The sequence below is a fragment of the Athene cunicularia genome, assembly GCF_003259725.1.
Source record: "Athene cunicularia isolate RWA chromosome 2 unlocalized genomic scaffold, athCun1 chr2_part1, whole genome shotgun sequence".
Taxonomy (NCBI): domain Eukaryota; kingdom Metazoa; phylum Chordata; class Aves; order Strigiformes; family Strigidae; genus Athene; species Athene cunicularia.
Window position 1 is genome coordinate 97,072,752 of NW_020799095.1, and position 12,814 is coordinate 97,085,565.

The 12,814-nt window shown below is 38.0% G+C and overlaps 1 protein-coding gene across 1 annotated transcript in view; it reads left to right on the forward strand.

Annotated features, from left to right (window-relative positions):
- The first annotated feature begins 206 nt into the window (after nt 1-206).
- PTPN2 (protein tyrosine phosphatase, non-receptor type 2) overlaps nt 207-12,814 on the forward strand; it is a 34,237-nt gene continuing 21,629 nt past the window's right edge. The window contains exons 1-4 of the mRNA XM_026841425.1: nt 207-323; nt 3,466-3,556; nt 11,049-11,149; nt 11,765-11,863. Of these exons, the coding sequence (XP_026697226.1) occupies nt 207-323; nt 3,466-3,556; nt 11,049-11,149; nt 11,765-11,863 (408 nt within the window). The remainder of the gene's footprint in view (nt 324-3,465; nt 3,557-11,048; nt 11,150-11,764; nt 11,864-12,814) is intronic.

Below are 12,814 nucleotides of genomic sequence, written 5' to 3' on the forward strand. Positions count from 1 at the left end.
AAGAATCATTACCTTGAGGATGGGCTCTTAGATTCTCCTCTGCACTCCTAAACCATAAACATAATTCACAAATGTTGTCTTACTTATTTCATAACTGATCACACATAGCAGCACATTGATTACCTGGAGGACACCTGCAAAGCTACAGACGTGGCCTCTCTCAGTCTTGCCGACAGACAAATCCAGAAAAGCTACTCCCCATATCAATGTCTAAGTTTGAACCCCCAGTTCAAGAAAATCTTATGCAAAATTACCTTGAGTTACCTGGAAAAACATGCCATGAACTTGCTGATGTATACCGTCCCATCAGGTATGCTACAGAGGTACATCATGCAGTCCCCTGGCATACAAGATACCAACTGTCATTACAGGACTTGAGGGAGCGCGTCAGCCAGAGGATTTGGAGCGCTGTACTGCCCTGCAGCCCGTGGACAGGAAGGAAATGCAACAGCTGATCACAGGTATTTGGATGTCAGAACCAGAAGTCTGTTCCAAAAATATTTGCCTTACCTGTGTGACCACACATATATTTCTTGCATCATGCTGAGTGACCCTTGTCACCGTTTTCTATAAAACACCGTAGCGGAGGAGAACGTGAACTCAGCTGACGCAGCACTGTGGCCACATTTCTCCAGCCCATAACTTTGGGCCTTCGGGTGTGATGTGGACAACGCTCGTGCCAGGCATCATCCCTGGCTGACTGTGCTCCCATGGCCTTCTCACTGCGCGGCTTTCCTGGTGGCCAGCACGCTACCTCAGCAGCAGCTTACTGACAGAATTGTATCAGCGTTCGAACGAACGGTGTGAGCGCCTCGCGCTGCTGACCCTTCCTCCTCACGTCTCATGTCTGAAGTTGTTCTCGAAAGTCACCCGAGGCCCAGCCCTGCAGCATCAGCGGATGCGCGAGCCCTAGGTGACAGCACACAGGGCAGTGCGGTGGCAGTGCAGCCACACGCAGGACTGTCATCGCGGGGGCTGTGGTGCGGTGACCGGGCTCTCTGAGGAGGCCCGGGGCTAAGGGGCCCCGGAGGGGGCGGTGATGGGGCACTGTGAGGGGGGGCCCGGTGGGGCCTGGCGACGGGGCGCTCTGAGGGGGTCCGCTAAGTTAATGAGATACAAGTTGCAAGGGAAGAATTCTGCATTCGTTATTTTTCATGAGGTAGAAAAGTACACATGCATTACATCTGGTATATCCAGAAAGAGCATGTTGGCTTTCCCAAATAATTTTAATATTATTTAATTGTACTTGGAGAAGTAAACTGAAGAGAAAATTGTGTATTAAGCTCATCTAAACTTTGTATATGTACTTCCTAACTTTACTACAGCTATGCTGTAAAATATTCTTTAGTAAAGTTTTTTGTATTAGTAATCTGTGTTTCCCTGATTTTGTAGGTCTTGCAAACTCAGGATTTTTTTCAGGGTACTTAATGTACTTGTTTTATATTAAAAAGGGGATATAGATTTGCGTAAAAACATAAAGAGAAAATAAAAATTATGTTTTTAAATAGTGCAGAGTTGTAGAAAGTAATCACTTACTACTTGTTTTTACACTGGGTTTTTGTTTAGGGGAAGGTATTTTCCTATAACAGTGTTGTACAAGAAACATACATACTTGCCCTGAGAAGTGTAAGTTTCTCTGAAGAAAAAAAAAAATTGGTCATTAGAGTTGTTTTATTATTCTTGCTGAGACTGGTTTTGTATATTTGCCCATCAGTTCCATCAGTTTGCCAAGACTTGTGGTAAAATCCTGTGAAGCTGGGAATGTGTATGCTGACACCAGGAGCTCCTATCCAATCTGAATTAATGACTGAATAAATAATAAGAATTTTCTTTTTTTTTTTCAATGCAAGTTTTATGTTACATCTGGCATCTGGTTTGTTTCTCTGATTTGTGATGGATGGCTGGGAAAACTGATTTTAGAACTCGTCATTTAAGTTCCTTCAGTTTAATTCTTTTTAGCAAGCCTCCCCCCACCCCGGTCACTGTAGTTGTGTTTCTAGCTATTTTAATGTTTCTTGACCAGAATACAAGTCTGTTTCTCTGCACAGAGGATGCCAGTGCTTTTAAAAACAAAATATGTTGCATCCTGTTATGGAGTAATACAAAATTTACATTTCATGGGAACTTGATGCATTTATTCAGTGTCCATGTGGTTGCTCCCAAAGTTGGTAAGCCATATAAACTAGAGGAGAAGACAAGTTCCAGTGTGGTGTATCAAATTAAAAAAAAAACTTAATGGATCAAGAGATTTTTTTACAAATATGTAGAACACTGGTGCGTGACAGTTGCTGCTCCATATTGTGGTTTAGGTTCTTTACAGGTTCGCACTGCACTTAAGTAATGTCATACACCAAATGCTAAAATATGAATCTTCCTTATATATGTTAAATTTCCATTGAAGTCCTTTTTGGCTGTTTTTGTTGTCTGGGAATATATAGACTAGGAATTTTGAGAAGACACAGGAGTTAGTGGGAAGACAGAGAATGCTTAGTTGTAAGAAGTTTAAATGCTCTTTTGGACACAATGATCACATGCAGCAACATAATCTAAAAGTAAAAGAAGAATTCAAAATAAAATATTGTTAATTCTCTATTGTACAATGTCTGCTGAGATGGCATCAGCAGATATACAAAGGAATAGTTCAGTTCATTGGAGGCTGCTCGTCACTAGCACTGTAGATGTGTTTTCAGTTGTCTACATAAGGTAAATCTATGTATCTTACTAAAGTTGTGGAAAAGGTATACTCGGAGGCAAAAAGTAACAGTGAACATTGAGGGTATGTGAACAGTGTGCTCCTTAAAATTGTGTGCAAATGAGTATGTCTGAATATCCTCCGATTGCAGATTATTGAAGGGTTTGTATGAATGCCTGGGGAGAAGTGGTCTGTGATTTGACATTGATATTTGTGAGTCTAGAATTGTTCCTTCATACTGGGTCATGTTTAACTACAGCTATATGGGTTGAACCGTCAAATCGCCAAGAATAATCTTGTGGCTGTTAACAGCAGCCATAAAATCATTAACTAGTTTATTTTCCTTCGTGGGGATTTATGCTGCCTGTTGGTGTAAAGGAGCTAGTGGTACGCTGCTGTTAGTTCTCTCTAATGTAGTCTCTTAGTGTGGGAGATAACATGCAAGTCTGAGGTAAACTGTAGGCATAATAAATACCTGGGTTTTTTTTCCCCTTTGTTCCTGCTGCATCAGTTGTTTACCAGATTGCACTTACATTAGTTTGATGGTGTTAGCCAAGTGTGGGAAGATCTAAATGGAAACAGCTTGGCCAAGAACAAGACATGTGTTTTCTGAGTGAAAATAACACTAGGTGTAGTAAAGGTTGGTATAAAATGTTAATTATTAATAACCTTGATTAATCAATAAGCTTGAAAATCTTAAAATAGGATATGTAGAACACTAAACTTAATCAGCTTACTGGCTATAAGTAAATTGCATGTTTTGTCTTTTAAAGGAAATTCGACATAAATCCAGTGACTACCCTCATAGAGTTGCAAAATATCCAGAAAACAGAAATCGAAACAGATACAGAGATGTTAGTCCGTGTAAGTATCTTTTCTGTAGTTATTGCAGTAAACTTTATGGACTTTTTGCTTACTCAGTCTACTTTTAAACACTGTAGCTAATAAATCAGGGTCACTGTCAGTTTTGGATTTTGTTTATTTCTGTAGGCATGTATTGTATGATAAATGTGTTTTTCACAACACATACACCAATGTGTATAAGAGAGAGAAGAATCTACTGGCTAAACTCCATTGTTCTGAATGGTGAATGAGAGATGATTGCAAATCATAGTTATTAGTGTATAGATAAATGTTTGTGAGCTGCAAAGTAATAAAGATATTTTTCTCCTGAGGAAATTATTTGTTTAACATTGCTTTATCTGTCATTAAAAAATGAATATCTGCTGAGCACTGAAGTTAATAAGCCTTGACTATCACAGTTTCCTTTTGAGCTAAGTGATTCTGCACATTTATAAGATTGTGTGAATAAATGCCAACGATTTCTACTGTTGCTTTAAAAAATAATTGAGATTTTGTTATTTTTGTCTGTTTAGAAGAATGCATGCATGAAGTTCTTTTAATTTTCTCAGTGAGAATAGATATGGTATGGAGTGCTTTGTATTTTACTAACTGCTGTAAAATGATCTTTGTGACATAATGATCTTGCATCTGAGGTGAAGACATGGGGGTTTTTTTACCAGCTTCTTTGGTACTGAGGTGTTGTGGACTTGTTTCAGTGTTTACTTTAGAAAATGTAATCCAAAATCATTATAAAAAACATGTGAATAAAAGATTACCAATATGTAGTTACAGCTGGCGAAAGCTATCATAAATCACTTTCAAAAGGACTAGGAAAAAAATTCAGAACAGTCTTAATTTTTCTACAAAATATTGAAGTTGGAACAGGTTAAACATTTGCATGTTCTTTAGTATGAAGTTTCCCAGAGCACCAAAGGCTCATAAAAGCCTTCATGTTACTGGATCTAGCATTTTTGGAGTGTTGCTGGTCTGTTGGGGCTTTTTGTTTGAGAGTTTAATCTGAATACCTATTGTAAGATTTGGAGAAGTGCTGAACTCCTTGTTTCCAGTTGAAAGTTGTGGTAACAGCATGTGCCTAGCACTTCTCAAAATGACACGGAAAGAGTCTCGGATTGAGTCACGTTGGTCGGATGCAGTGCTGTGTGCTGCTCACCAGGCTGCTGCCAGAACACTAACTGGCACAGCGTATTCGCACCACATGGATCTAGTCTGGCTTAATGCTGAATCTTGGTACTGCACTCTGGTGAAATGGAACTTAGAAAGAGTTCAGTGTGCAACCTCTTTGCTGTGTCTGCATGGCATTCCCCCATAAGGTCTGTTTGAGAACTCTACAGCTCTGAAGAAGATACCTCAAGTGAGTCAAAGCTTAACAACTTCCGCTGTATGCTCCGCAAACGGAGATGGGCCTTTGCTGGGCCTTTGTTGATCTGTGCAGAGGTGCTTACGTGTCCCAGGTTTGCTGTCCTGTGAACAGCACGGCGTTAACATCTTACTGGTGGTAAAGTAGATCGTGTTTTATTCACTGTTTCATACCTAAATTGGGATGAGGGTTGGAAGAAGACAAAGCAGGAGATTGGATTTGAATCCGTGAGACCCAAGTTCTGTTCCTGGGTCCAATATCCTATACAGATTGTGTGGCAAAAGCTGTATTCATGCATTTACCATTTCTCTCATCTATGGATTTTTCATTACTTAGGCACTACTGCAAAGAGAACAGCAGCTTACCTTCAACATTTTCATCATTTTCCTTTCTTCTTAAACAGAGTGTTTCTAAAATAAATAAACAATACATTGCATTCTTTAAGTAGCATCTAATAATGCTTGCAGTAATATCTTAAAGGTGTGACTTGCATTGATGTCCTGTAGTTTTTTTGAGCTCAAAATTTTCCTTAATCATAGCATGCCTTTTACAACAGTAAAGAGCACCAAACACCTCTGCCTTGGTCACGGCAAAGCCTGCTTCTGAAATGCTCATTTAGGCAGGAGAAAATTATTTATGTGATTGTATTAATCCCTGATTGCTGTGCAAGAGCAGAGACAGTTACATAAAATCTAATCTTGAAGTAGTAGCTGGGCTTAGGAAAAGGTTAGTCGTTACATGCTAGTTGATGTGAAGTATAATGTGATGACTGAACTAAGATGATGAACTTTGAAGCATGTCTCAGTTTTTAGCATTTATGAAGGAAAGAAGGTTTGAATTGGGCCACTAAGGGAGCCTGCAGAACTGGGCACTAGGAGCAGCAAGGCTGTATGAGAACAGAACAAAACACTGTGTTTGAACTAATTCCTGTGAATTTTACATCTGTGTTTTCAAATAGAGTTCGTAATTGTTTCTATAAGAATGGTGAGAGTTGGGAGGAGAAAGAGACCTGGGAGGGAATATATGATAAATAACATTACAATATATCAGTACCTAAATTTTCAAAGCAGCGGGACTAAAAGCCATGCATGACATGGCGAACATCTAATGGTGAACACGTCTACTCATGGTGTATGTTTGCAAGGAACTGGTGTTGCGGAAATGCAAGACAGTTCAGTCTTACACAATCTTAACATCTTGGTCCTTCACTTTGCAAATTTTATTGCTCTTTAACAGTGTTTAAATGAAAAATGTGTGATAATACTAATATTCTCTGATAGTCAAAGGCCTTCAGAACTAGCGGTTAAACTTAAGATCTATCCAGTCTAAAACCTGAGGTGGTATGTTTACAAGAGGAAATGCAAAGATTATTCTGTCTTGCAGAAAAGATGTCAATTACAAGTGCAGGAAAAAATGCAAAGAAAGGTTGGGTTTCCCCATTTCAACCATAATACACAGCACCAATACACTGAAACCAGTTTGTGTCCATTACATATATTTCTAGGTAAAAGTTGATTAAAGTTATCTGGGAAAGGCTAATCATCTTTACCCATTGCATTTGAGTTTCACATTGTCTCCAGTTTCATAAATATTTTTGTGTCCAGTTTTGTTGGCTGAAGAGCTATGATGTGTATAAGTTTGGTTGGGTAAAAGCCCTCAAGAGTTACTGCCTAGCCAAAGAAAATAGCAGTCTTAACGGTTTGGTATTAGTCTCGAATAGGGAGAGGAATATTTTGGCTACGTAGTACTATTGAAACAGGAAGTTAATCTGAAATAGGTTTGGTTTGACAGCCAGTCATTTCCTGACAGATGAAACCATTTCTCAGAAAACATGGTTAAGAGAGGAAAATCACTTGTGAGGTTATTATTTTTTATTGATAACTTTAATGAAGCTCTAAGATTTCTGTTGTTACTTTCCTTCTAAATCTTATCCTTACTTGACATCAGAGGAGTCTAGTGTCTCAGGTTGACTGTAAACACCTTTAGAGATCTGCTTACTGTGTTCCCAGATTGAGAGGCAAGAAGGAAATCCCCTTGGCAAAATTGGCAGGATTTTTTTTTTTTTTTTTTTTTTTTTTTTTTGAGGGTAGATGGGGGGTTTACACAATTTTATCTTTAGCCTTCGTTTGTAATGTGGTGTGTCGCTCAATATCTTAGGTAATCTGAACATTTTTGCCTGACAGATCATGTTGCTGTTGGAGGATCTTAAGAGGCAGTTGTTTTGTTTTCTTCCTGTGCCCATTAGACTTTGTGTTGGACATTTAAACCGTTGGCTTATAGTTTTCCTGGAGTATATACCAGGGAGAGAGGAATGTGAAGATTATTGTGCTTTACAGGGAACAGAATTGGAGCTGATGTGGATGGTTTTCCATGTAGTGCTGATTAATAATAATTGCGAAAATGTTCCTTTTCTGTCCTGTGTTTTGAGCATATGTGCTAAGAACAGGGAGATGTTCTGTCCAAAATAAGCCTACTGCCCTTCTTGTCGTCCATATTAGAAGCTGAAATTGATGATTTTTATGATGTTACCTAATGATTCTCTAAAACACCTTGTTACCAGAAACATGGTATAAATAAACAAACTCCACATGTACGTATTTCCATATGAATACATTTCAGTTAGGAGTTAGGCCATGATTGATATGATGGTATTTATTGCGTACAACCAGTGACAGGGTGGAAAAATGTCAATTTGTCTTTCCTTTGCCTTGAGCTACCTCTGAAACTTGAGACTCTAAGTCTAGTGATAGAATATTGTAATTTGAATAATTTAGCAGCTCAGATAGACTAGATTTAGATTAGTGAAAAGAAGGGGATTTGCTGGTAGACGGGAAAGGGTCAGGCTGGGTCATTGGGATGGCTTATGGCTACATGTTTTACTTATTAATTTCTTTAATCCACTAAATAGCATTTCACCCTCCTTTGTTGTTAATAGCTCTGTGTTTGGGGAGCCAGAGAGAGATATCTCTTGGATAAAAGATAATTTTAAAGTTATACAGTGGTTTCACTTCTAGAAACACAGTTGTTTTCAGACTAAAAACCTTTCCTTAACCGGCTGCAAGAACCGTTATGATGTAAAATGCTAATTTCTTCATATCTCAGTTTTAACTGGCTATGTCATTTTCTTTTTAGCAGGGAGTGTGTAAATTGATGTGTAATGTGAAGTCTAGGTCTTATTTGAGACCCTGGGAGTGTTGTCAGTGATATGAGTGGGACAAGGTTTCACTTGGAGTGGGTAATAAGAGTCTGCTTATCTGAGACAGGGTCATTTTGAGAGTAGTTTTCTTAGTGCAGGAGCCAGAACGAGAAGCAGTTTTAAGGTTTCTACTTCCTTTTCAGGCTGCACAGTTTGTTGAAATAGGGGAATTAGCACTTCAGAAAATGAGTACTGTATTTTAGCTGTTGTGGGCATGGCAACATTTAAGATAAATCTTTAAGATAAGATTTAAGATACGTTTATCATTCCTATAAATCTGAAGTACTTTGTAACTGGAAATGATTTACATATGGGAAATATGTTACAGCTAACTCACTGTCAAAAGTTGGCTTTCTTCATTCAATTCAGCAGAACAAGACAGGGCTTGGATGAGGCTTCTAGGTCATTGTGTCCTTTGGGAACCTTTTCCCTTGAAAGAAGGGAAATCAATATATTCTAGTGGCTTTCTTTGTCCTATGGGGTGTATGCCAGTGGGGTTGTAGGATCGCTTCTGGTTTTGTTGGGGAGGAGGAGGGAGGCTGTCCGTGCATAGAATGAGTTGTTAAAGGGGCTTTAAAAAAACCTTCAGAATTTTATTTGTCGTGTTTACAAAGCAGAATGTATAAGAAGGAAAAAATGAGGCTGAAAATGTGTGTAAGGATTACAGGAGGAAACCTCATTAGGGCCTGGCAGTTATCTCCTACTGGCAGCAATACAGCAGCTGCTGCTGGGTGATTGAACTGTTAACAGTGCCTGCTTACGTCATCTTTCCGAGAACACTAGTACCGGTATGTGTGATTTACTATAACAAGATCTTAAGTTTTTCCTGTTGGCAAATGACATGTAATATTTACAAAGGTCTTGGTTTCTCTCCAGTAGAAACATTTCAGATAAATTGATACATGAAAGGAAAGAGTAACACTTTCCTATCCAGACAAAATAATAGAAGGAGGTATATTTTACTTTAAAATGCACATGTGCCTTAATTTTACTGTGTCTTGGCTTTGATAATATTTTTTCTTCATACAGATGTATCATAAATAGTTTTAAGACTCCTGAAAGTCAAGATGGTGTTGCCTTACAGCTGGAATGCTAATGAAAACAGACTAAACCAGTAACTTTCTCATACTTTTATAGTAAAAATAGGTTTTCAGTGTATTTCTGTTCTCTGCACGTTTGTATGTGACTGCATATAAAAGCTAGCAGCTAAAGGAGGTAGGATAACAACCCAAATCTCAGTCCTTAATAAAACAAACCAAAAAAAGTAGTAATTTGCTGTTGACTTCTTTCTTTGAATCCAGCAAGATCCTTTCTGACAGTTGTCAATAGCAGATAGATGAGGGAGAGTATAATAGCAAATCAAGAGCTAGTAAGTGTACTTCTCCCAGGTTTTCAAACATATGGAAAGTATTTATAAAATCATGAGTGGTCCATAGAGCAACAAGAGTCTAATTCAGTAGCTGTTTCTTGATTCCTCAGCTTTTTGTCTATCTGGGTCATATTCATGAATTTCTTAGATAAGCCTTGTGCTGGAGGGACTGGCTGTGATACAGGGACTTAATCAGAGTTCAGCTATCATAGCTGCACTGAATGTGATACTGGGTAGTTGCTTCTGTCAAAACTCATGGACTTTGTTAATTTCCCAAGATGTTTGCCAAAAGGAGGTTAGCCTTTTGGTGCAGGAATGGGACAGGGAAAAGTGGGCATTTTAACAGCAGCTGTGCCATCAGTCTGCACCCCAAATGAGTTTTGTGAGTTAGACCTGGTGAACATAGGTTAAAAACTGGCATTACAGCATAATTCGCTCTCAGCTCTGTCAGCTTTTTATGGAATATTTTCCATCTCTTCCTGAGATGGGTTGAAGTCGCTTAAATTCATTTTAGTTTGCTGGTTTTTATTTATTCTTCTCAGACACAGTCTGGGCAGTTGAGCTTCATGGAGGTTTGCAGTCAGTTGGATCTGATTTAGTGGCATGCAGTTGTGTACAAATTCTAAACTAAAAATGCTGTTTATTTAATACAGTTCTAATAAATGGCTGAAGGATTACCTACTGTGAACAAGTCTCATTACCTAAATGTCTCCTAGAGTGTGATAAATCGGATACTGAAAGGTTCTAGAAACAGCCGCAGTAACTTTTATTACAGTGATTCAGTATGACAGTCTGTTAATCTTTCTCATATACAAGGTATAATTTTACATGGAGTCCTTTTCTTGCCTCTGCCCTAAATAGGGGAATCTTCTGTCTTGCCTGTGTAATGATGAGACTGAAACTCAGTAATTAGGTTAGATTTCGTTTAATTGGAAGATTTGTTAAGTAGGTACATTATTGCATGTGCCCTTCCATTAGTATTTTTGATTTGTGTAGTATTAAACAATAAATTACAGGGGAAGGTAAATTGATTAAATCTTGGTTTGAATTATTGCAAGTAGATTTTTTAATTTTTTGCCTAGCTGTCTGTGTTCATGGTTCTACCACAACTCATGAAACTTCAGTTCACCAAAAATCTTGGAATTCTGAACTTAAAGGAAACCATGCAGTGGAGTGATCTGGTGTGATAGAACAGAGTGCTGCCTGGTGTGGGTTGTGGTGCTGTTGTATTAAGGAAATGCAGCTGTTGAGGGATGGCAGTGAGCATCTTTGGCATGTGTGGGAGGGTTATTTTGTTTGGTTGTTTTTTAAAGAAAACTGGGTATACCAGTTTTTTGAGCAGCTTCTGTTAATAGCTGCCTGAAATTACCCTGATGGAGTGCTGAGGGAAGAATGAGACAGGCAGTTATCAGAGTTACGTGAAAAATTAGTTTCATGTATATTTATAGTTTGTCATTTGGTTAGTACTGCAGAACTTGATTTCTAATGCTTGTCAGACCTAAACTTGCCTGTTAGAGAGTATTCATCAAGATGGATGCATCATTAATTCTTAATTTTCTTTGAATTTTAGATGATCATAGTCGTGTAAAACTGCAGAATACTGAGAATGACTATATCAATGCCAGCCTAGTGGTCATAGAAGAAGCCCAGAGATACTATATTTTAACGCAGGTAAGTAGTACCAGTTACTAGGTTATAGGGATTGAGAATCTGAGGGAGGGGAGTTTGTACAGTGGTAATTGTATTTGGATGGTTCCTTGTCTCTGGGAATTATATATATACATATATATCTCATACTAGCTGCCTGTTTGATCTAGTTGTGGACACATTATTTTGATATTTTAAGAAAAAGCTAAAGAGAATATTTAAGTATGAATAATTTACCGCATATAAAGCGTTTCAAGTATTTATTTCTCTTCAGACCTTTTGGAAATAGGTTGCAACAATACTTCTACCCCTTATTTCATCTTGTGCTTTTTGAGCGTGCCCGCAGTAGCTTTTCTTTTAACAGCACAATAGTATTGATGCCCAAACTGAAACATCCCTTCCCTGAGTTCTTACTGTTTTGTTGTTTGGTTTTTAGAAAAAACAAAACACTTAATACACTGCACAGATCATTCCAGTACTTTACTTTCTTGCTTGTCATTCCTATAATTCTATTAATAATTTGTTTAAACTCTTCAGAGGAAGACTTTTTCCTGTTCCACACGGTGAACTATTAACTGTGTTCAAACACTGCTTTGCCTGTATGTTCTCACACACATTTTTTTTTTCTTTACTACACAGGGTCCACTACCTAATACATGTTGTCATTTCTGGCTAATGGTGTGGCAACAGCAAACCAAAGCAGTTGTTATGCTGAACAGAACTGTTGAAAAAGAATCGGTAAGTAATACTAGGCCTAAAGCTGTAAAGTAAGCCACATAATTTTAATACAGTTGAACAATATTTGATTGTTAAACGGACTAACACTTTCTCACTGATATACAGCATAACATGTATTTAATATAACATGAAAGTGATGGAGCTAAGACACAAAATTTGGTATCTTTAGATTATTTCTTCTAAATCTAACAGAGCAGTCTATTTGTTATGTAGTTATCTTGTTTGTAACAATGAAGACAAGCTGCTGTTCTGCAACTGTCAAACTCATCTAGTTATTTTTGATTCTTTACAGCTGTTGGTATACCTGCAGAGTGCATGCATCTTCTGTTATGAAGTAGTTTTTCTGCTAATGTGCCTAAAATCATTAGATTTTAATTATAAATGTGTGTCATTTGAGGTTTATGGTTTTTCTTCAGAGTAGATTTGTTAGTGAAAGAGATTTAACTAGTCACTTATTTTCTTATGCAAAAATTCTCCTTCAGAAGGTTTGAGTGCAGGGCAAGGGGAATACAGATGGGGAACGGTTTTGCATTGCTTGTTCTTTTGTTCACTAGAATCTTCCAGTGTTCAGAAAGGCTTGGTAAAACTGGATGTGTTACATCAGCTACGTAAATGTGTAGGTGTGCACATCAGAAATGGAGGGGGGAAAATGTTGAAATAACTGAGTAAAGATCTCTGTTCATTGTAGAGAACTAGAGAGGGTAGAGGTAGAATGGTCAAGGTATATGGGAAAAGATGCTAGCCCTGTGATGAAAGAAAGCATAAAGAGATAAATCAGCTATGCGTAATAGCCAGTAAAACAGTTGTACTAACTTGGCTGTAAACATTATCGACTTTGAGAATTCCCCAGACTGGGAGCAGGTACTTGAGTTTACTGTATTGAATAATAGGATCTCAGAACCTGCTCATGCAAAGCCCAAGATACTAGGATACTTAACTTTCTTTCTTTTT